The 22301-nt window shown below is 55.5% G+C and overlaps 2 protein-coding genes across 2 annotated transcripts; one reads left to right on the top strand and one right to left on the bottom strand.

Annotated features, from left to right (window-relative positions):
• The first annotated feature begins 4083 nt into the window (after nt 1–4083).
• On the top strand, nt 4084–8702 carry Cbx8 (chromobox 8). Its single transcript, XM_027425500.2, has 5 exons — nt 4084–4239; nt 4640–4683; nt 4853–4918; nt 5009–5075; nt 5513–8702. Exons 1-5 carry the CDS (start codon nt 4171–4173, stop codon nt 6341–6343), a joined length of 1077 nt encoding a protein of 358 aa, XP_027281301.1. The 5' UTR covers nt 4084–4170; the 3' UTR covers nt 6344–8702.
• A 4174-nt stretch (nt 8703–12876) lies between these two features.
• On the bottom strand, nt 12877–21055 carry Cbx2 (chromobox 2). Its single transcript, XM_027425501.2, has 5 exons — nt 20920–21055; nt 20799–20842; nt 19828–19893; nt 17276–17381; nt 12877–16259 (listed from the first exon to the last, which is right to left on the bottom strand). The coding sequence occupies exons 1-5, from the start codon at nt 20989–20991 to the stop codon at nt 14985–14987; spliced, it is 1563 nt and encodes a 520-aa protein (XP_027281302.1). The 5' UTR covers nt 20992–21055; the 3' UTR covers nt 12877–14984.
• Nucleotides 21056–22301: the final 1246 nt, after the last annotated feature.

Genomic DNA, 22301 nt, shown 5'->3' with positions numbered 1-22301 from the left:
ACGCGCTGGGGCTTGCTGGTCTGGCCAGCGACCCAGGATCCCAACCTGGCGCGCCCATCTTCCCCTGGACCGCGCCAACCTCGGGCTTCCCTGGTGGTGGTGGTGGTGGAGGGGAATGAGTCGACAGGCCTTAGTGGCCCCGACGCAGGCCTGCAGTGCAAGTAGGGATCCGGGGGAGTCTAGGCACCTTTGGTAGGCTGGTGCGGGAGGGCGGGCACCCTGTCCCTACTAAGAGCGGTGTGGCAACAGCACCCAGGTCACCTAAGCGGTGCGTGCGTGCGTGTGTGTGTGTGTGTGTGTGTGTGTGTGAGTGTGTGTTGCGGTAGCAGGTGTCTCCAGGCAAGCGGGTGCCTGCATTTCCGTAAACAAAGAAACCGGGCAGTTCATCATGGGAGCCGGGGGCTGTTAAGAGAATCGCAGACAATCTCCTTCATAAAAATGCGATCTAAGAGCATTTGATTTCCACTTTCACTCCCCCCTCCCTGCGTTTACCCCCTCCCCGCCCCTACACACTCACTGTCTCCAAAGACACTCAAATTGCAGCCATATGGGCTAAAGTAATAGGAAGCAGTTACCTTATTTACTGCAGAGGCGGCGCACGCAAACCTGGCAGCAGCGACTGCCTAGAAGTGGGCTTAACCGCACCGGTTCTTGTTTTCTGAAACTTTTGTTTAGTTTTGGGACGTGCACAAGGGAACAGCGATTTTCTAACTTGAAAGGGGGAAAGGACTTGTGTGGAGGAGAGAAGAGATGTGGAGAATTGAACCGGTGGGCAGGGGAGGTTTCAATTAAAAAAAAAAAAAAAAGGTGGGCTGTGGGCAAGCCTTCTTGCATTGGTTCCAAGGATAGCGCTAACAGCTGAGCGGCCCAAATCCGGTCCAGACTTGGTTGGAATAAGGGCATATGCTAGTGCCCCCTCCTGGCATACGCGGGCACCTTCCCATTCTGAACTAACCGGACCCCATTCCTCAGGCGTCCACTTCTCCCTTTGTTTCTAAACTGCCCAGAGGTGAGGCCACCAAGAGACCTGGTTTGATGCCTCTGCAACACTGTTCTAGCGCCTGCAGCTGGAAGCACGTTGCATCTCTGCAAAGGTAACACCCATCTCTGAGATGGTCCCACTGAAGGACCCTCCTCTTCTGCTATGGACAGGAACTAAGTTTCCTCTGACCTTTGATTATCCTGTTCCTTTCCTTTGCTCCTGAATCCAGTTCCAACTTTGCAATGGGCTCGGCAGGAACCCCCAGGTTTTCAACTCAGACAACTCCCAAGCACTAACTTTGTACTGAGCGAGCTGTTGGGGAAGAATCACCATCAAGTTGAGGAAAACGGAGCTAAGAAAGGCGAGACTAGCACTGCTCCATCAGCGGTAGCAAGAGCCAGGGACTTCCTTTCTTCGCGTCAAACTTCTCAGGTTAATTAGGCAAAGAAGTCAAATTTAGGGAGTGAGAGGAGGAAGAAAAAGGAAAGGAGGAGGAAAAAAACCGGAGTGAAAGAGAGCTGAAGAGTTCTCGGTGAAACTGAAACCAGCAACCGATGAGCCTCGCCTCCTGAAAACCCCAGGTCCATGAAGGCACTGGACGGCACGCACAATCTGGGGACAGCGGTCTCCTTGAAACCCAGGTTGAAGGGAAACCACCACTTTTCTCTTGGCGGGCAAACTTCCCAGAGGTGGGAAAAGGCGATGAGGAGAGCTGACCCCCCCCACTACCCATGCGCCCCCTTCCCCACTCCTCGCAGTTCCCTGCCTCCGCTTCAAGGTGGCCCTGAAACAGGCTCACCAAGCCGCGGCTCCCGCTAGGCTCCGGGTTAGGGTGGCCCGACAGCCAACGCCCGCGGCGGGCAGCGGATTCCAAGCGCGGGCAGGCGGAGCGACTAGAGCGACCCCGCCGAGGGCTAGGGTGGGCTTTCTCTGGGCGGGGAAACCAGACACTTATAGGCGGCTGAGGCCGACTTTATTTTTACTGCCCAAACTGTTGGAAAGTATTTAAGCTTAAACAGAAACAGCTGTATCGCTGGCACCGGCCGACGAAACTATTTGTTACCGGGAATGACTTTTTATGATTAAGGACGCGGCCGTCGGCGGCCTCTTGAAGGCGGCAGGCATGGGTCACCGGGGCGATCTGGGCGTCGCGGATGAGCTGTTCGTTAAGATAGGACTCTTCACCTGGAGCACACCTTGTAATGTCAGGGGGCGAGGCCAGAGACTGAGTCAAGAGGAGCCCCGGGGAGGACCCGAACAGCCAGCCCGGCTCTCCCCAAGGCCAGCAGCACCGGGGCGTGAGGTGTGCAGCGCCTTGGACCTGAGGACAGCTTTGAGCTCTGGGGCCTCCTGCTTTTAAACCTGACTCCTTGACTCGCCGGTTTCCCGTCTTTGTCGTTCTTTCTCTCTCCCTTTCTCTGATCCCTTCCCTGGTCCGGGGAAACTGCTTGCAGTTAAGTTGATAATCGCGATTTAACTAAATTGTGTGTTCCAAGGAGTCGGGCTCTGTCATCTGGAGCTTGGGTGGTAAAAGTGAAGTGTGGGGGTAGCTGCTGCTGAACCTCCAGGTTTCAATAAGGGTACCAAGAGCGGAGGAAGGAGTTTAGGACGAAGGGTTAGCAAGTGTGTGAGGGACCGACTCTTCTCTATGCGACCCTCACCCCTACCAGGGACTTGCCAGTGTGTGTGTGTGTGTGTGTGTGTGTGTGTGTGAGTGTGTGTGTGTGTGTATGGTGTGTGAGTGTGTGTGGTGTGTGTGTGAGTGTGTGTGTGTGTGTGAGTGTGTGTGTGTGAGTGTGTGTGTGTAAGTGTGTGTGTGTGCGTGTGTGTGTGTATGTGTGTGTGTGTGTGTGTGGTGCGTGCGTGCGTGCGTGTGTGTGTGTGTGTGTGTGTGTGTGTGTGTCCTCTCTTAAAGGCCGCACTAGATAATACCACTGCTCCCCTCAACTTCCACGCCGATGTTTCTTGTTGCGTGTCCTCCACGCACGTTGTCGAGAAGAGCCCGAGACAGGAAGTGCTCTAGCTCTGCACCCAGGTCTGGAACAGGCCCGCGCGGGGCCCTCCTAGCCGCTCACCCCACGAACCAGTCAACCTCTAGGCTCTGCCTCAATGGTCACCCAGGCCTGGACAGACGTGCTCAGGGTTGACTTCTCCCAGGGCCGAGGGGTGGAGTGGGTGGGAGGCGCAGGCTGGGGCAGGGGCAGGTGGCTGCGACTTGGGGACAATGGAGGTGGGAAGAGGAGGCACGCGACCCCTAATGCGGGGTCTCGGCCCAGGGTGGGCTCAGGTGGTAACCACGGGCCCGCACTAGTGTGCTTTGGGCTTCTGAGCCCGGGGAAGCGCCCACGCCAGCTCGGCTCGCAGGGCCCGGAGGGTGGGCGCGGGCAGCGTTGTGCGACTGGAGACCCAGAGCAGGCACATTGATTTGTTAGCGGGATGGGACTGGCGGTGGAGGGAGGGGGCGTTGCTATGGAGACCGAGGGTGTGCGGCCGCAAGGGAGGGGTCAGAGGACCAGTGCGTTGGGCGCTGGCGCGCAGTAGGTCCAGGGGTTCGGGCGCGGCCGGTGGCGCCCCAGTACCTGTGCATTGTGCTGCACCAGCGGCGGGGGGTGGGGATGGCGCCGGCCAGGGCAGAGGAGGGTGGGGAGGGCCTGGGTCTGCAGAGGGGCGGTGCCTGGCTGGGACCTCAGCGTGGAGCCCAGAGGGCTTGGCGGGGACACGCCACGCACCCGGGGAACCGCTGGGCGGCGGGCAGGGGGGCGGGGTCGGAGCCTACGGCCGCGGCCCCCCTGGCCAGCCGTGCAGACTGACAGCAGCCCGGCCCGCCCCCCTCGCGTCACTTCCGCTGACGGCACACCCCCCCCCTTCTGGGTCTCTGGAGTGGCCGGAGACTCCGCCCCCTGGCGATTGGAACGCGGGTCACGTAGCAACGCGGGGGAGACGGGGAGAGGGGCGTGGCCGGGCGCTGGTCCAATCAGCGCCCGCAGAACAGGCCTAGGCCGCTTGGCTTTAGCAACGTCGTTAGCAACACGTGGGGCGGGAGGAAGCGCCGGGCGGGGGCGGAGGGAGGGAGAGCGCGCGGGGAGGGAGGAGAACTGACGTCAGCGGGAGAGTATTATGGGCTGTCGAGCGCTGGCTGCTGCTTTTCTGCTCCTGGAAGCGGCCGAGGGGGGAAGCGGCGAGTCAACATGGAGCTCTCGGCGGTGGGGGAGCGGGTGTTCGCGGCCGAAGCCCTCCTGAAGAGGCGCATTCGCAAAGTAGGTGACGGGGACAGCGGGAGGCGGCGCGGCGGGCCCTCCCTTCCCAGGGCCCGGGCTCCCTCCCCCTGCTGCAGCCCAGCCTCCCTTCCCCCAGGTCCCAGCAGTGGCGCGGCGTGGCCGGCGGCGGCGGCGGCGGCGGCGGCTCAGCCCCTGCGCTCTTCTTAGACTTGCAGCGGTGCACAGATTGCACGGGTGGGGGGCGGGGTGGGGGAATGAATGCCGGTGCATGCACTTTGTGCAGCGTTTCTGCAGGGGAGCTGCAGCGGGCTGGTACCTTTGGCGGTAGTGTTTGGAGCATTCATTTGGTGCATGCATTTTCGCGTGTATTTCTTGTGCCCTCGTCTCGCATTCCTCCCCACGCACACACACATACACATGTCCCCTTTTGCATCCGCAGGGACGCATGGAATACCTCGTGAAATGGAAGGGCTGGTCGCAGAAGTAAGTAGATTCTGTGCAGTCGCAACCCGCACTGATACCGAGGAGGGTTCTTTTCTTCCTCTTTTCCCCTCTCCACTGAAATACAACACAAGACAGCCGGAAAAGTTACACACACATACACGCCCTCTGCTCCAGGGACTGATGCCAGATTCTCCCTCGTTTCCTATAGGTACAGCACGTGGGAGCCCGAAGAAAATATCCTGGATGCTCGCTTGCTTGCAGCCTTTGAGGAAAGGTACAGACCCTTATCCACTCCCGGGAGCCCACACTGGCTGACTTCGGTGCCACCAGGACACACCCCCCTTTTTCTCTTTTCTTTCCTAAGGGAACGGGAGATGGAGCTCTATGGCCCCAAAAAGCGAGGACCCAAGCCCAAAACCTTTCTTCTCAAGGTATGTTGCAGTCTGCACTGGTAGAGTTTGACATTCAGAGGGGACCTGGAGGGCTTGTGAACCAATGGGTGTCCACACCCTGTGGTTATTTGTAAATCTGTGAGTCTTCTGACAGCTTGTCATCAAGTCAGTGGCAGCAGCAGCAGCAGCAGCAGCAGCAGCAAGGAGGCGGGCCTTAGCTACACCAGAAGGCCTTCATTTCTGCCTCTAGCCATCCCAAGGAGACCTATAGTGGGCTGCAAGGGTTGCAAATGGCTGCTCCCAATGGCTGCTCCCAGACAAATCCCCTTTCTCTTTCCCCAGACTGCAACCATTAAGCCCACTTTCCTACCCAATTAGAATTTCCCAGGCATCTGGGGGAAGTTGGGCAGTCAAGGCTGGAGGACTTGTGGGGGGCGGGGCCCTGCTTTCTTCTCCTCACCATCTTCTTTCTGCAGGCCCAGGCCAAGGCAAAGGCCAAAACGTATGAATTCAGAAGTGATTCTGCCAGAGGCATCCGGATCCCTTACCCAGGCCGATCACCCCAGGATTTGGCATCTACTTCCAGGGCCCGAGAGGGCCTTCGGAACACAGGTCTATCCCCACCGGGGAGCAGCACCAGTGCCTGCAGGACAGATCCACCTCGGGATCGAGAAAGAGGTGCCAGTCGAATAGATGACAAGCCCAGCTCACCGGGGGACAGCTCCAAGAAGCGGGGACCCAAGCCCCGGAAGGAGCTCCTGGACCCTTCACAGAGGCCCTTGGGAGAGCCCAGTGATGGCCTTGGAGAATACCTCAAAGGCAGGAAGCTGGATGACACCTCTTCTGGGACAGGAAAATTCCCAGCAGGCCACAGCGTGATCCAGCTTGCTCGAAGGCAGGACTCAGACCTGGTACAATATGGTGTGACCAGTCCTAGCTCGGCAGAGGCCTCGGGCAAGTTGTCTGTGGACACCTTTCCAGCCAGGGTGATCAAACACAGGGCTGCTTTCCTGGAGGCCAAAGGCCAAGGTGCCCTGGATCCTGGTGGCCCCAGGGTTCGACATAGTTCAGGTACCCCAGGCTCAGTGGGGAGCCTGTATCGGGACATGGGGACTCAAGGGGGAAGGCCCTCCCTCATCGCCAGGATCCCAGTGGCCAGAATCTTGGGTGACCCAGAGGAAGAGTCTTGGAGCCCCTCCTTGACTAACCTGGAGAAGGTGGTTGTCACAGATGTGACCTCAAACTTTTTGACCGTCACCATTAAGGAGAGTAACACGGACCAAGGCTTCTTTAAGGAGAAAAGATGAATTCCTGGGGGTGGGGAGCCCAGGACCAGAACAGGGGAGAGTGAGCTCAAACGTGGCTTAGTGCTTTTTATTTCTGGGTGGCTGTTGCCTTCTGGCTGGTCCTGTCCTTAACTTTACACCCTCTTTCCCAAGTCCCTTTCATTCCTCCTTTCTCAGTTCTGGTTGGAAATTATCTAGAGTTCTATTTTCTATTAGATGTAAATATGTTATTTAAGAAAAATATCTAAATATATATATTTCAACTCTTGAAGTTCTTTTATTTAAACAAGGAGAGAGAGAGATTGTGGTTTGATAGAGGCAGACAGACTGAGTCGTACAGGAGGGGACCTGTCCAGAAGGGTGCTAGGAGAGGTGGGGGCCTGGGCACCGGGATTCTGGAGGGATTGTGAAGGGACCCAGCCGGCCCACCTCCTCCTTCCACCGCCGGATTCCCAGTGCCAGACTCCTGGCACCCAGGCAGGATTTTTGCTTTCCTTCCCATTGGCCAGCTAGGCCAACAAAAGGTTGGCTTCCCAATCAGAAAAAGGGGGTGGGGTCAGCCCAGTTTTCTTTTTTCTATCTTCTTGCTTCTTTCTCTCTTTTTCTTTTTAAAGATTAAGACGACTATTAGGGAAAAAAGTATTAAATAACTTTTTTTGCGCGTGTTGTTGAAGGTAAAAGAGGTTGCGAGTGGGTGTGGCGCAGTTCTCCCATGACCACACAAGGAGATGCACTTTATGGGGGGTGTGAGTGCCGTACACGCGGATTGTGTGTGTGCCATGTGGACAAAAATCTCTCCACCCCCTCGATTCCTCCCCTTACTTTCCAGAGAGAAAAAGAAATCCAGCGAATTTGTTTACATTCCCGAAATGCCAGGATATATTGGGAGGATTGCGTGTCAGTGCCCAGAGCACCAGACAGTTGTTTTGCAAGAAAAATGTTCAGGCGGACTTTTCTTTTGCGAGTCCTCTAACTTTGGCAGAAGACAGGGCGGCCCACCTCCCAGGAAGACTTGGACAAGCCTGGTTCGTCGGGGGAGGGTGGGACGAACGGCCGCCTGGCCACTCCACGGGGCTGGCGACAGGCTGCGCTCCAGGCTGGTCGGGCTGGGCGCAGGGGTCGCAGCCTGAGTGGAACTTGGTCAGGTGGGGCTCGGGGCGGAAGGGATCGCCTGGGTTCCCATCCAAGAATGTGCGTTAGAAGTTTAGTGCCCCCGCCTTCCCCTTTCTTAAAAAGTAAAAGCTGTAATTTATAGTCCTTTTCGATTCTCGGAGTGCTCGCTAAATGAACTCGACTCAACGTTCAGACTCCGCGGAAGGGGGCGGGGGAGCGCGAGGTGGAGAGGGGCGCGACCAGGGACAACAGGAGCCCCGCGACCCTCTGCGCCCCTGGTCCTGGCCCACTACAGACGGCGCCACGCGCAGCTCGGACTCAAAAGCACAAATCTGTCCCGCAGCCTAGGTCGCCCCTTTCAGCAGGGATCTTGCGGCCTCTCCGCCCTCCCCGCCCTTAAAGGGCCAGCAGGCGATCTAACTTCCAGGGCTTTTGCAGGGAGGGGAGAAAGACTCTGCTTGTGGGACAAAGCACAGACTTGGGAGGTGGGGGACTCTGGGCTGGGTTAGAGAAGCCTGGTAATGGGGGGATACTGAGAGGGACTCCAGTCTCGTCCTACGTACTCCTGGTTCCTCGTCTCCAGCGTCTCAGCCTCTCCCCTCCAGACTTTGCCTTTAAATAGAGGGAGAAAAAAAAAAAAAAAAGGAAAAACGGTGTATTCTACGTGTGTTTGTTTGTTTTTGAAAATCAATTTGCGCCTAAAAGAGAAGCCCCTGGAATGGGGATTTTTTTAATCTGCCCATATTTGTAAAACTGGTATTTTCGACTTTGTATAAAGAAGCGCCGTTGACTGTGTGTCTGTCTAGATGTCGACCCTATTTTCAGGTAAGCCTGTTTTGGAGGGCACATCTGTGACCAAGTGGACCGTAACTCTGGGACCAGAGTCCCTTACCTGACTGCCGACTTCCTCTCTCTCCTCCCGTCTTTGCTCGAACCTTCCTTCCCTCCAGCCTTCCTGGTTCTGCCCTCACTGCCCCTCGTCCTGCCATCTGTCCATGGCCGTTGTGTGTGTCTCCTTAGCTCGCTCTTGAGAGGCTGACCTGGGGGTGGGGTGGGGTGGGCAGGGGTCTGGGGCCACGTGGCTCTGAGTCTGCAACCGTAGATGGGCAGAACGCGTGTTTATGAATTCTCAGATATGTACAAATCTCGAATTGATCGCCGCCTCAGCTCAAGAGTGAAACTTCGGTACCCTATCTTCTTGGGTTGTGAATGTGTCTGTATTCAGTATCACTTTTTATGTGTTTAAAATATATACTTTGTAAATAGAGACGTGTCTTGGTTCTCATTATTTTATTATTTACTTATTTCCCAGAACAGGGTAGAGGTTGCCTGGAAAGGAAGGGCACTTGCTCCTCTCTCAATACTCACTTGGTGTCCCTACCTTCGTGCCCATACTCTAAAGTAGGGTAGATTCCCCACACCCTGAAAAGGCCCTTTCCCAACTGGGAAACTCTCAGTGGGAGGGTGAGGGGAGGTGGGTTGGGAAGGGAGTGAGGGAGCTTTCTCGGGAGGCTGTTTTCACTACTGGCTGTACTTCTTTGGGACCCAGGCAGAATTCGGGGGATCCCTGAGATGATATGGGCAGCCTCTGGGCTCATTTACTCACTCAGGTGGAGGATTCCCCCAACTCCACACCCGCTTCTATGACAGAGGTCCGTAGCGCCCGACACCCAAGAGCTTTGCAGACTCACTGCGTGTGCGTGTGACCCGAGCGTTGCTCCCGTTGCTGTCACAGGGCTCATGCCCCAGACCCCCACAGTCTCGCCAGCGCTCCCCGAAATGCAGAGCCTCCGTCTATTGATTGAGGAATTGAATTCGCGGGTATTGCTAGGCAACTGCCTGCTTGGAGCCGGCGCAGAGCGCGCTGATGTGATTAGTGAACCCGGAGGCGCGCTGGGCTCCCACCCCCAGTCCCTACGGCTTCGTAGACCCTGGTGTTCTTTCGGGTAGATACCCCAAGGTTGGATGAGAGGCTGTCTCATGAGAGGGAACATCGATGGATGGGGTGCTCTGTCCTCTAGGCTGCAGACTTCTTGGGGGGGGCGGGGTCGTGCGGCTGCAAACCCCATCCACACTCCGGATTCTGAAAGAGGACAACACAATGAACCGGGTTCTACTTCCATATTCCTGGGCAGACATCGCTGGGTTGCCCAAACCCGCAGAGCCAAGGAGAGGCCCGAAGTGGGCCGGGTCACATCTTTTGCCCTTGGCCCAGTAAGCAGTGGTTAGTTAGGTCTGAGATTGCCTCAGTGGGTCACTGAGCGTCGAGTGCCCTTAGGACACTGAGCAGTCAGATTGTCGAGTTGGGTCTCAGGCGCCAAGAGGTCCAAGGTCTAGGCCACCTTAAGGCGCTCTGAGCCGGGTAGGCTCTTTGCTGGGCCCACAGGAGGGTCTTGGCCATCAGGGGGCCAAGAAAACAGTGGGAGGGCTGGGCCTGGTGGCTTCAGCAGTCAGCCTTACAGTAGGGGCCCCCACCGTCATCACCTGAATATAGGGAGGAGATCCGCACTGGCCCTGCGGGATTTCCCGCTTCTTTGGTCACAACTTTAACTTGAGCTTAGAGCTGCCTCAGCGAATTATTTTCTGGGCAGATTCTCCCGGAGAGCAAAGACCCAGTGTGGGGACCCCTGGCCCTCCTGGCCTCCTTTGCTCAGGCGGATCTCCCTATGTCCTCATTGGCAGGACCCGCTCGGGCTCAGCCGCTGCCGGAGCTGAGCCTGGCCCAACACAAACACTGGTTGAATGGAATACTTATGGCTCTGTAAAGAGCCGTTTTTCTGACTCTTTGATGCTCACAGCGCGCAGCTCTGATGGAGGCCTGGTGCTGTATCCTGGACGCCAATGGTATGCAAGCCTGCCCCAGCTCTCTGCGGGTGCATCCACGGCTTTCCTCGTTTCACCAAAAAGTCCTCCAGGTCAGAGGCAGCTCGGATACAGCGGGAGCCTAGGGTGGGAGCCAGCGGCAGCCCGAAGGGTCATTAAAAATGGAAATTTGGCTGACAGTAGTGAGAAGCCGGCGTAGGCTGAGGTTTTCATTCTGCGGCCAGAGACTGAGTCGGCTGGAAGCTGCTTGGAGCAGCAGAGGGTATAGAGCCTGAAACTGAGTTCGGGACTGCCTAGGACTGCGGGTAGATTCCGCCCTCCTCCCCACCAGCATTCAAAATCCCGCGGACCGAACTTCGTGGGAAGCGCGCGCCCTCTACAGGCGACGGCCTCAGCGCCTGTCCCAAGTGCCACCCCTCCCCCATTTGGTTCCGTTTAGCAGCAAGGAAAAGTCTCATTTCCTCCTACCAGGCACCGCCAGGCATCATCTCTGTCTTCGAGAATCGGCCTCGACCCATGCCACCTAGAGAGGAGAAAAGTGGTGTCCGGTGGCCTAGAGCCCGGCTGCACCAATCTTACCAGGTACCCCCGATTTGGTCTTAGTGGTGCCTATTCTAAGACTGGGGTAGATTGATTAGGTGATCAAATCACCAGCCTAGAAATTAATAAAGATCAATGTAGATCAGCTCCATCCCCCAACTCTGCTCTGGAGACCCTGTCCGTGTAGACATAGGTTATCAGAGAGTCTGGCTGGCCAACCAGAACCAGCACCTGCTCCTGCCAAGGGAGCTAGCTTGTTCCTCTAGGACAGATCTGGGATCCAACCGCCCCTGTGCTTGTTCTCCAAAATGAAACAGGCACTGGAGGCAACAGAAGGGAAATTAAATTGCCAGGTGACTGCTTTGCAAGAATCAGGAATCGGGTTTCACACTTGATGGCCTTTCTCCAGCAAAGTTTGTGTTTCTGTCTGTAGTCTGTAGAGAGAACCTTAGTCCCAGCCAGCCTTTCTGCCAGGAGTGGGTCTGCAAGTCCGTTTTCCTCACACTTCAAAGAAAACTCCATTCTCTTGGGAGGCCAGAGGAAATTCTGGATGAATTCACGCCGAGGAGAGTAACTAAAGTCTTGGACTAGGGAAGGGGATGTAATAAGCACTGGGGTTAGGGGCCAGCTTCCTGGTGTCTCCCTATAGCTTGCCAACCGGCCTCCTTAGGAACGGTGCTGAGGGTGTTTGCTCCCTTTGAATGTTATCACAGCAGCCCCCTGTGCTGGCTGGAGGCCTGCAACATTCATGTTGTTAGTGGGCAAAACATACGTAACCTTTCCCATTAAACCAGGCTTTCTCAAACTAAGCTCCTTGGATGTTCTGGGAAGCTGGACTTCTGCTTGGCCACTACTGTGTGTGGCACTCTTGGTCTCTGTGAACTAGATGCTGGTTACACCCTTCACCATGGGGTGACAACTTTCTCAGGCACTCAACAAGTTTCCTCTCATTCATCACTGGTGTATTTGCTCTTAAAAAACGCATCCCTTCCTTGCCATGGTGTATTTTCTCTCCTCCTATCTCTGAGTGGCTAAGCCATTTCCATTTTCTTCCCCTCCAAGGCTACAGCTATGCGTTTTTTGTTTTTTTCATACAATGCTAGGTCCATGTCCAGATGGGCGTTTTGCTCCATGACAGGGAAAGTAAAGACTATATTGTTTATATGCATTGCTTACAATGTACACCAAGCCAAAAAGTTCACAAAAATATTTATTGATACTAAGAGTAGCAAAAAGACAAGAATTTTCCTACATCATTTACTGTCTTTCCCTGGCAAAATAAATTAACATCAGTCTAAAGTCTCTATAATCTAGGCTAGTGTCACTGGAAACTCCTGGAACTATGAGATGTATCTGGGTAAATATGACTATCAGGGCACACCCCCTCCCCCACCATGAGGGACTTCCTGGGACAGGCATTTCCTTGGTAGCTGGGCTGTTCTGCTCTAACACAGATCCTAAGTTTTCCCAGGGTCCCCTGCTCACTCCTTAGGAAAGCAAACAGCTCCCATTTAAAGGGGCACACATAATTGACTCACTATAAAGAAATCAAGCCAAAGGCTGACTCTGGCTCAAAGTTCAACATTTCCTTCCTGATGAAACCTCAGGACCAGGGCTCTCTAATCAAGGTCAGAGTTTGGAGTATACCCAAGAAGGGACACTGTTTTTGGTACCATTTTTCTTTTTTTAAATCAATACTCCCAAGGAAGAGGCTGGCCACTTTTCCTACTAGTTGCCGAAGGAGACAAAAAGCTGCCTGTAATCTTAACACTAGCAAGACTGAGGAGGGACTGTCAGAGGTTCAAGGTCAGCCTGGGCTAGAAGAGACCCTGTCTCTAAAAGACTAAAAATTAAAACATCCATTTGGCATAAAAAAAATCATGGCAGGGAACTTCTGGGACACTTAGGAAGACCATCTTGTTAGGGGTGTTACTGATGCCTAGCTACACACACACACACACACACACACACACACACACACACACACACAAACACACACACACACACACAAACACACACACACACACACACACACACACACACACGGGTGGGGCATAACAGCAAAAAAAAAAAAACCATAAAAAGCAACTACTTTTATTTATTGGTAAACATGAGAACTCAACTCAGAACATGTGGTGTGCCTCTCCAGTGGGTTCTCATGTGGGCACGCTACACACATACGCTTTGTTACACAGACCACTGGGGTCACAGCACCAGGAAAAACACACAAGGCAAAGTGGCTGGGAGGAAGGTACTTGTAGATTTCAACTTTGGGACTGAAATAACTGGTAAAAATAAAAGGCACCAAATTGGGGTTTGGAGACCTGGCAGCAGGGAACAGTCCAACCTAGCTCCCCAAACATGGTCAGGTCTCCAATAGCTCATGGGACCCCCAAAGACATGGAGGTGCCTGTAAGGCAGTGTCTGGCACAAAAGAAGCTTTAAACCTTGGGTGAGGCAGCAAAGGACCCTGGCTGAGAACAGGAAGGGAGGCTAATGGCCCAGTAGGCAACTCTTCCCCCTTGCTACCCTCTTCCTGGATTCTCCAATGGCACGGCCCCTGGTGCTGGACGAGAGGCTACACATCACCATAGACCTCTTTCAGGAGCCATGGGTATGGATCTGTCCCAAAAGGCACAGTGCTGAGGTCGGTTTGGTTACACAAAGACCATCTCCTATTTGGTGTGCAGGGTGAGCTACTGTGTGTGTGTGGGGGGCTCTTTGAAAGTGTGGCAGGTCCCAGACACCACAGTCCACTCGCTGTTGGGTGGTTTAGGAAGGGGACTCTTCCGTTCAAAGGCAACGGGAATAAAGAGCCCATCCTGCCAGCTAACCAGTCAATGGCAGAAGTAGAAACAAGGGTTTCATACCACACCCACTTTTTTGGCATCACAGACTCTGACCAGATTGTCATGGCCCCAAGGTGATAATCCAGGACAGGAATCCTGATCTTGGCCAGCAATCTGACAAGGTAGTTTTAAGATAGCTACCTGGGACGGGGGACAGGGAGAAGGCATCTAGAAAGGGGCTCAGAATTGGGATTATCTCCTGAGGATGGGGGAGGAATTAGGACCCTCTGCCAGGTGGGCTGCCAAACGGTCCCACCACACAAATGGCACAGGGATATTGCTTCTCAGGAAGGGGACACAGGCTCCCAAACATGGGAGAGGATTGTCAGGGAAATGGTTCTCAGGAACGGCCCACTCAAATAGGCAGGGCTCTGCACCAGAATCCACTACAGAAAATGCTTGCATGACAGTCTAGAGACACCCAGGCTAGACAGGCAGCAGGGGGCAGGCCTGCAGGAAGCACCTGCTCTCCTGCTCTGGAGCTACTAGGGGGACTGACTCATTCAGCCTCAGTAATCAAACTCCAACTAGTAGGGAAGGTTGCCTGCCCAGCTCTCCAAACTCACACTTCAGCTCTCTGGGTTTCAGCCCTCGGAACTAGGGCGCACTCTAGTGGGCCTAAGCAGGGGTGCAGGATCCAGAGCAGAACAGGGTTACTTCTCACTGGGGCTTGGGCCTGCTTGCAGGAAGGTGGCAGTAACATCAGACTCTTCTGTTCCCAAACCCAGTAGCACTGAGGTACATCTGACTGCCGGGATGAGACCCTCCAAACCCTGCTTGGACTTTGGGGCCACAGTTGTGGCCAGAGATGATACAGCACCAGGGACAGACACTCCGAAGAGTTACACAGGGTTCTGCAGGGTCCCTGAACCCAACTTCACAATGAATTATCCTTTTACAATGAGGCCACAGCCTCACTTGCCAAGGACAGAACCCCCTCTTCACCACAAAGGCCCTGTCATTGTTGGGCTTGGGAGGTCTGGCCTGGCTGTCTCTCTCCCTACAGGGTTGGGGAGGAAGCTGTATCAGATGCCCCACCCCAGACTAGCCTGACAGTAGTTGGGCAAGTCGGTAGGGGAGACTCTCCTAATAAGGTAGGGGAGAGTCTCAGTAGGCCAAGGAGGGACATGTACTGAAGAGGGTTTGTTCAAGCAGGCAGAGGCCAACCAGATTTCCTGAGGCGACAGGACAGAGTAGAGTGGAGGCCCAGAGAGGTAGAAGTCACCAGAGAAGCCAGTTCCCAGCCCCAAGTCTCAAGACAGGGCAGAGCTGGTCCCCGGGTCAGGCATCAAAGCAAAACCAGAGACTGAAAGGCAGGTCACACCCGGGCAATGGCCTCAGTAATGCCTCAGGTTGAAGAATCCCACGCTGGTGGGGGATTCCTTCACTGTGACAGTGATGAGGTTGGCTGTGACGTCTGTAACAAATACATGTTCTATGAGACTGCGGGTAGGCTTCCAGTCCTGATTGGTCTGGACAGATACCGACAGATTCTGGCCAGCACTGGGGAGTGAGGACGAGTCAGGGTCCGTGTCAGAACTGCTGTTCTCCTCTCCCGTGCTCATCTCAGACAGCGCAGGTGCCTTGCGGCCTTCTCCTGGGACCGTGTGACCCTCTTGTCCACTGGAGGCAGCCATGCACTTAACACTGTCCCTCTTGACAGAAGGGGTGGGCAGAGCTGTGGCCTTGGAGGCCATTTTTTCGCCTTTGCTGGTGTCTGTGGGTGTGCTGGTCATATTTATTCCTGTGGGGCTGCCCCCAGGACCTTTCCCTGTGGCTGGGTTGGTGGCTGGAATGGCCTTGGTGGCTGTGGCATGGCGGGAGAGCAGGCCCATACCAGGCATGCCGTTCTTGACGCTCTGTAAGTCCAGGACCTGAAGGCTCAATTCCTGAGTCGGGGCCAGCTGGGAACCTGGGCCCCCTGAGCTGCTGCCTTTCTGCTGCTCTGCAGCTGCACCACCAGGGGCCTTCAGGGCCTTGCTTCCCGGAGGACTCACCCCTAGGTCCCCCTTCTGTGTCCTCACTTTCAGGTCCAGCCCGAGGCTGCACTTGTTGGCAGCCTGGGCCTTGAGTGCCAGTCGGCTGGCAGTCTGGGCCTGACTCTGGCTCATGCGGTTCATGTAGTGTACAATGGAGCTCTGCCAGCTGATGCCACCACGGTTGGGGCTCCCGGCCATGCCTTTCATCAGACTGGCCAGGTTCTCTGGGGTCGCCATGGCGCTGGAGCCACTGCAGGCCTCTTTGGTGTGGGCTTTCAGGGCTGCCAGGCCTGCCACAGGAGCACTGAGTGGAGGGGGCAGCTTGCTGGCTGAGGTCCCCAGGTCCTTCCTGGTGGTCTTCAGCACCTTGGCCAGGCTTACAGGTCTCCGAGCTGCCTTCTGTTCTGGGGGCAGGGGCTTGCGTCCCCGTTTCTTGCGGATGGGGTCTTTCAGTTCAGGCTTGGCCACCAGGATCTGGGCTTTCTTCTGAGGCACTGGATGGGTTTCACGGCCCCGGGGGCCCCTCTTGGAGTCCAGGTCACTGTCATCCTCTTCTTCATCTGAGGAGGAGGAGGAAGAGGAGGAGGAGGAGGAGGAACTGCTGGATTTGGACTTGGAGGGAGCATCTGGTTCCTGGAAAGACAAATGGGTGGGACTCAAATCTCCGTCCGAGCAGCACCAGGGTCCTCCAGGTCCCAGCAGCCAGGGAGGAGTGGACATGTTTGTCCAAGGAGGTGAAGCCTGCTCAGCGGTATGCGCAATTAGAGGCAAACAGTTGTGCACCTCTCGTCATCCCTAGAGCTACGACCTAACATGGCCAGAGGACCTAGAATCTCCCATGATAGCTTTATGGAGATGGCGCCAATGTCCTTCCAGCGTTGACAGGGACTGATCCCAACAAACCCTGGGGCCCTAGGTTTCCCCAGCAGCACCCCTCCCCCACCCAGCTTCAGCAACCGGCAGAAATTCCTTCTCAGTCAGCAGGACCCCTCTGGCTGACATCTTCTTGCCAGGAGGGAAGAAAAGTAGTACCAGGGTAGACCCACACTTTTGCTTTGGCCACAGGTCTAGGGAGTGAAGTCCAGGTAACAAACAGAGGCACGCCCGAGCCTAAGGACAGAGCCCCCTTACCTTAACCCTAACCCTGAACTGTCAGGGGTGGGGAAGGGCAAAGTGGGAAGATGCCAAGGCCCCCTGGTATGTGGAAGCAAGGAGGGCCAACAGGACATCTTGAGAAGGGGTTCACACTGCATCCCTGCTTCTGCCCCTATTTTCTGACTCGCCTGTCAGCTTGCACAGCCCGGTATCCTGGACTTGCCCAGCTTGTCCATAACTCCTACACAAACCCCAGCACGTATGGCACACTGGCTTCCCTGATGGAGAGCCTCCAAGTGAGAGTGTTGGGCACAGCTACCAACTCTGCTGCTGCTACCCTGGAGGAAAGAGTGCAGGCTGAACTTGGTAAGACAGAATGGGAGACATATACACCGTGCTGCCGGCTGGTGCCATCCACCCACACATGCCTGAAAAGGCGGCAGGAAAGAGAACTACCTACCTCAACAGCCCCCTTGAAGAACTTCTGCCCAGAGCAGCATGAATCGGTAAGGAGCCAAAGTGGAACAGCGCAGGCAAAGCCTGTGGCCACTCACCTTGAGCTTAGAGCGCCGGCTGCAGGAAGACATGACGGTGTGCTTCCTTGGCCTGCCCCTGGGCCTCTTGCCTCTCTTCCGGTTCTGAACCTCCTTCTCATGTTCCCTGGAGACACAGCACCAATCAGCTTTGAGAAGCCCTGCTTGCAAACCCTTCTCTGGCTTCAGTGTCCACCTTCAGCTCCCAAGAGATTCCCACTGCTTTAGAGCAGCCTATCATCAGTCCTAATGACGGGCAGGGGTCCAGTCACCAGCTCAGGGGTGCTGGCCCACACTATCTTTGCAGCCAATCCCTTTCACTTTCATTTGGCTGAAATGGAGCTGAAATCAGAACAAATCTGGGGATCTCCCCACTTTCCACTAAGAAAACTTTCTGTAGGTGAAGCCTCCACGGAGGCCCCAGCACTCATACCCAGAAGCAGCCTTTAGGGCTATATGCTCTAATCTGTTCATTCCCACAAAGACTGCCTTCCAGTATGTACCAAGCACAGGAAACCCTAGTATGACCCGCTGGCCCTGGGGCCGAGGACACCAGTGTGGCTTATGCTTGCCAGGGTTCTTGTTGCCAACTTGCTGATTTACATCACCCCGGTCCCTGTATCCCTCAAATACCTCCAGAATTCTGCTCCTAATGGGAGGAAAGGAAGTTATCAAGCTCCTAGCAGCCTGGCCTCGGAGGCTGCACCCCTGAAACCCAGGGCTAAAGCTGTGAAGTCAAGAGCACCAAGGCAGTTTCTCACAGAGGCTCGGATTTCAGGAGACCCCACTGTGTATATCTGGAGAAGACTCCTGGTGTCAAAGACCCCCTGTGAGATGGCTTGGCAGGCTAAGGGGCATGCTGCTAAGACAAACAACCTGAATTTGATCAAATAGACAACAGGGGGCTGGAGAGATGGCTCAGCAGTTAAGAGCACTGATTGCTCTTCCAGAGGACCTGGGTTCAATTCCCAGCACCCTCGTGACAGTTACAACTGTCTGTAACTCCAGCTCCAGGGGATCTGACATCCTCACACAGACACACATGCAGGCAAAAGACTGATGCACATAAAGTAAGAATAAATAAACTATTTTTAAAAATGTTCAAAAAATTGAGAACTCAGGCTTGTGGCACATGCAGGCCTCTCCTCCAAGCAAACACACAAATGCAAAATAATATAGCCAAGCACCATCTCCTTGGAGCCTGGAAAGGGATAGCATAAAGAAATGGATTAGACCTCCAGGAAAACCTCGAGGCTAGAACAGCTTTGGTCCCCAACTCTATACCTCATGTTCAAGGAGGCCATCTATCTCATCACTTATCCTGTGTTGTGACTCTGACCTCCCTGGCCAACGAGTTAACCCCAGCTCCCAATGTGCAGAGGGATGTGTCTGGATGCAGGGAAAATGCAGAGCATGTACCATCCTGATTTTTTTGTCCGGTGCTAAAAACAGACTATTCTGTTTTCCTCTGGATATTCTGGCTCTTGATGGAGCTAACCAAAAGCCATGTCAAAGACACGCTGCCTTTCACTGGATGTCCCCATCTCAGGATGATGCCTGAGAAACAGGGTCTTGTTCACTGGGCAAGCTGGTTCCCACCTGCTCCAATGCTGCCCCCACCTCAGCTTCTCTAGCAGCAGGGGCTGCAGGTGTGTATGGTAACACTTGGCCCAAGGATGCTGCCTCCAATGTAGAGAAACATACCAGCCCCTAGAAAGTTCCAAGCCATCCCTTCTGGGCTTAGAGGACCAAGATATGAATTTAATAGAAGGCATGGCATTGCCATCTATTTCCAAAGGAATCCCTCAGCAAGCATAAGCACTCCCGTACCCTGCCAAAACCCATCCCCTCCCCACCCCTTCTGCAAAATGTCCGTTACAGTGAGAAACACAGGCTGGGCTCCTAGAGAACAAGCTGGCTAGATTGACCCCAGGTGGGGAGGCTTTTGAGCAAACCATTCATCTGCCTGTATTGACAGAGCGAGCTTCTGTAGGGGGAAGGTGTCTGTCTGTACTGCCACCACATGGTGCTGCATCCTTGGACCTCTGCACTGGGAGGATGGTGACCCTCACACCCCTGTAACACACGGTTCCTGACACCATCTCACACAATCCTGTCTTCATGAACACCTCCCATCTAAAAGCAGAAGTGTCAACTATAATTACAAAAGCAGGTCCAAGAGGCCTGGCAACCTCAGCAACGTTACATCACACACATCTCTCTGCACTGTGGGTTTCAGGCCCCTCTGGGCCCACCCTGCCTCTCCCGGGCAGAGGCACAAGCCTAATTTTTACAGCAAGCTTGCAACCCCTATCGCTATTAGTGCTAACTGAACGTTACTTCACAGAACAGGCCAAGGAGAGAAACTAGAATCTTTGCACAAAGGTTCATTTTGGAGGTCTGGCTGTTTGGTGTGTGTGTGTGGGAGCTCAAAGTGCTCTGCCCCTGTAGCCACCCAAGGAAGCCTGGGAACAGGTTCCTGGTGGGGCCTCACACCACAGCCCCAGGCCACTGTGTCACCAGCCAATTCCGCCCAACTCTCCCCTCCTCCAGAGTGCTGTAAATGTTCTCACTTCTTCTGGAAGGCTAGGAGCAGCCTTGGGTCCAAGATGTTCTCTTCTGGCTCCCAGCTGTTGTGTCTGGAAAAGCAAAGAGCAGGGCTTGTAAGCAGCATCCAACTGGGCTGCCAAGGCAGCTCCCAGAGGCAGCTCCCACCGTCCTGATGGGGGCAAGGGACACTGTGCCGAGGCAGTCCTCTGAGGTCCCAGAAGCCCTTGAAGTAAGTTAGCATCATGGCCTCAAACCCATAGGCAAACTGCCATCTCAAGCCCCAAGTCCCAGCAGGCCACAAGGGGACTCAACAGTCTGTGCCTGGGAAGAAAACAAATCCCAACAAAGAGCAAAGCTGCTGAGGGAATCCCCAGAGCCTGGCCCTGAGCCAGGGAGGGAAGGGAAGACAGGTAGGGGAGGGGGAGCTGGGGAAGCAGACAGAACAATGTGGCGGGCACCACGGAGAGCGCGGGCAGAGCAACGGAGTTTGAGGGGGGCATCCGGAGGGATGGGGTCCAGGAAGGAAGGTTGCAGGGCAGCTACAGAAGAAGCCCCTTCTAGGGAACGCCGGGTCCCTTCCCCTCATTAGGAAGAAAGCAAGCAAGCAAGCAAGCGCGCGGGGGGGGGGCATGGGGGTGGCGAGAAGGGGCTCCTACCAGTAGGAAGCTCAGGTTACAGCGGGGTAACTTGGGCAAGGGGAGGGGGCTGTGTCCCGCGCCTGCCACGGCCGGCTCCAGGGCGGGGGCGCATGCAACAAATGGGCGCCAGAAGCGCGCCGCGCGGAGGAGGGCCAGGCCCAAGGGACTCGGAGCTGGAGGCCTCCCTGCCCGCTCCCCGTGGGCTCGTAAACAAAGGGCATCGCCGGTCGGCCGGCGTCCTCCGGGTCCCGAGCCACAGAACTTCCCGCCCAGACCCAAGAGACGAGGGTCTCCACGCCGTTCCCACCCAGGCCAGGAGGCGCGCGCGGGAAGGCGGCCGCGCACCGGGGACTCACTTGGAGGACCAGCCGCGCCACTTGACCAGGTACTCCAGCTTGCCCTGCGGGGAGAGAAGAGCGGGCGGTGAGCCGCGCAGAGCGCCGGGTGCGCGCGGGGGGCGGGCGGGGACGCACGCACCTTGCGGAGCCGCTTGCTCAGAATGCACTCGGCGGCGAAGACCTGCTCGCCCACGCTGCTCAGCTCCTCCATGCCGCCGCCCGCCGCGGCCCGCGCCCGCAGACCCGGCCCACAGTCGCACACAAAGCGCGCCCCGCCCCCGCCCGCGCGCGCGCGCAGTCGCCCGCGCTGCGCTACCCGGAGCCGTCCGGCCAATAGGCGCGCGGGGCTGGGCGCGCATTGTTCGCAGAGGCGGCGGCGAGGAGCGGTCCGTGGGGTTGGGCGCTCTCTGCGCGACGTGGGGCGGCTGCGTGCTCTGAGGACCCTGGGGTCCGACCTCCCCGGATCGCGTGTCCCCGCGGAAAGCCATTGTTTGGGCTAAGGGCGGAGAAACGGGGAGCACGCGGCTCTTCCTGTCCCCTCCAGCGAGGGACGCTGCTTCCCACCAGTCCTCTATAAGTGCACCCCAGTGCTCCAGGGTCAGGGGTGCAAGAGAAATACAGGGTTGCGGGGGAGCACCGAAAGGCGAGCCTCGCAGCTCTCCTCAAGTCTATAGAGGGGGGAAAAATCAGGTCACTGCAAGACTGAACTCTAGATTCTTAGTAAAGAACCGTGAAAGTGGGACCCAGTTCTCGACTTTTAGTGCGCGCGGAGACACCACTAACTGGCTTTCTTAGTTTATTTCACGATTTTGGTGACGTCGACGTGGGCCGGAGCGGACGGTGTGTAGACCTGGTGTGTGATCTCGGATTCTGTCACAGCTCGCTAGGCTCTGCCAGCAAAGTTCTTTGGATCAATTTCCAGTGGTAGAAGTTGGGGTGGCCCGGGTCCTCCCTGGTCGCCTTTTTACTTTCTCGCTCAGGCATAAATTCCACCGAGTAGCCTCCTTTGTAAGTTTTGAAGCAAGTCAAACACACGACGAATGAGGCATTCTCTCACTTAATAAAGTAGACTCCAGTGAAAATCCACTTTCTGGATTTGCCTCTTTCTTGGATACAGCTGCAAACCCAAAGTCTCATTTTTTGAAGGGACTTCTCACCACGTAGTGGTGAACTTATTTACGAAGGAGAAACAGTTCTTGGTTGTTAAGCTTTCTGCCCTAAGAATCAAACATCGGGAAACCACGCTGGGATCTAGGGGTGTTCTTCAGTTTAGTTGGTTAAACCAGCCACCTTCACTCGGTGCTTTGGAGAGAGCTTGCAACTGCTTGCAGAGGGGGCAGGGAAAGGGGCATTTTCCTTGAGAGCCGCGGTGACTGCTCATTTAGAGGCTTCGTGCAGTAGTGGATGAACCAGCATGAAGAGAGCCGCTGCAGTCTCCCAGCCAGCTCTTTTTGTCTGTGTTCAGATCAGCTGGGCAGTAAATGGTAGAGCGGGTACAAAGGTGTGTTTATTGTAATCCTA

This window comes from Cricetulus griseus, chromosome 7, assembly GCF_003668045.3.
Source record: "Cricetulus griseus strain 17A/GY chromosome 7, alternate assembly CriGri-PICRH-1.0, whole genome shotgun sequence".
In the NCBI taxonomy this organism is placed as follows: domain Eukaryota; kingdom Metazoa; phylum Chordata; class Mammalia; order Rodentia; family Cricetidae; genus Cricetulus; species Cricetulus griseus.
This window is presented reverse-complemented; position numbering and strand designations above follow the sequence as displayed.

Coding starts and splice junctions, on each gene's coding strand:
- Cbx2 (XM_027425501.2), bottom strand. CDS start 20,991: ATGGAGGAGCTGAGCAGCGTGGGCGAGCAGGTCTTCGCCGCCGAGTGC. Junction 17,382..19,827: donor CTCCTAGCCTTCCAGAAGAA/GTGAGAACATTT, acceptor CTGTGTCTCCAG/GGAACATGAGAAGGAGGTTC. Junction 16,260..17,275: donor GCCGGCGCTCTAAGCTCAAG/GTGAGTGGCCAC, acceptor TTGTCTTTCCAG/GAACCAGATGCTCCCTCCAA.
- Cbx8 (XM_027425500.2), top strand. CDS start 4,171: ATGGAGCTCTCGGCGGTGGGGGAGCGGGTGTTCGCGGCCGAAGCCCTC. Junction 4,684..4,852: donor TGGAAGGGCTGGTCGCAGAA/GTAAGTAGATTC, acceptor CGTTTCCTATAG/GTACAGCACGTGGGAGCCCG. Junction 4,919..5,008: donor CTTGCAGCCTTTGAGGAAAG/GTACAGACCCTT, acceptor TTCTTTCCTAAG/GGAACGGGAGATGGAGCTCT.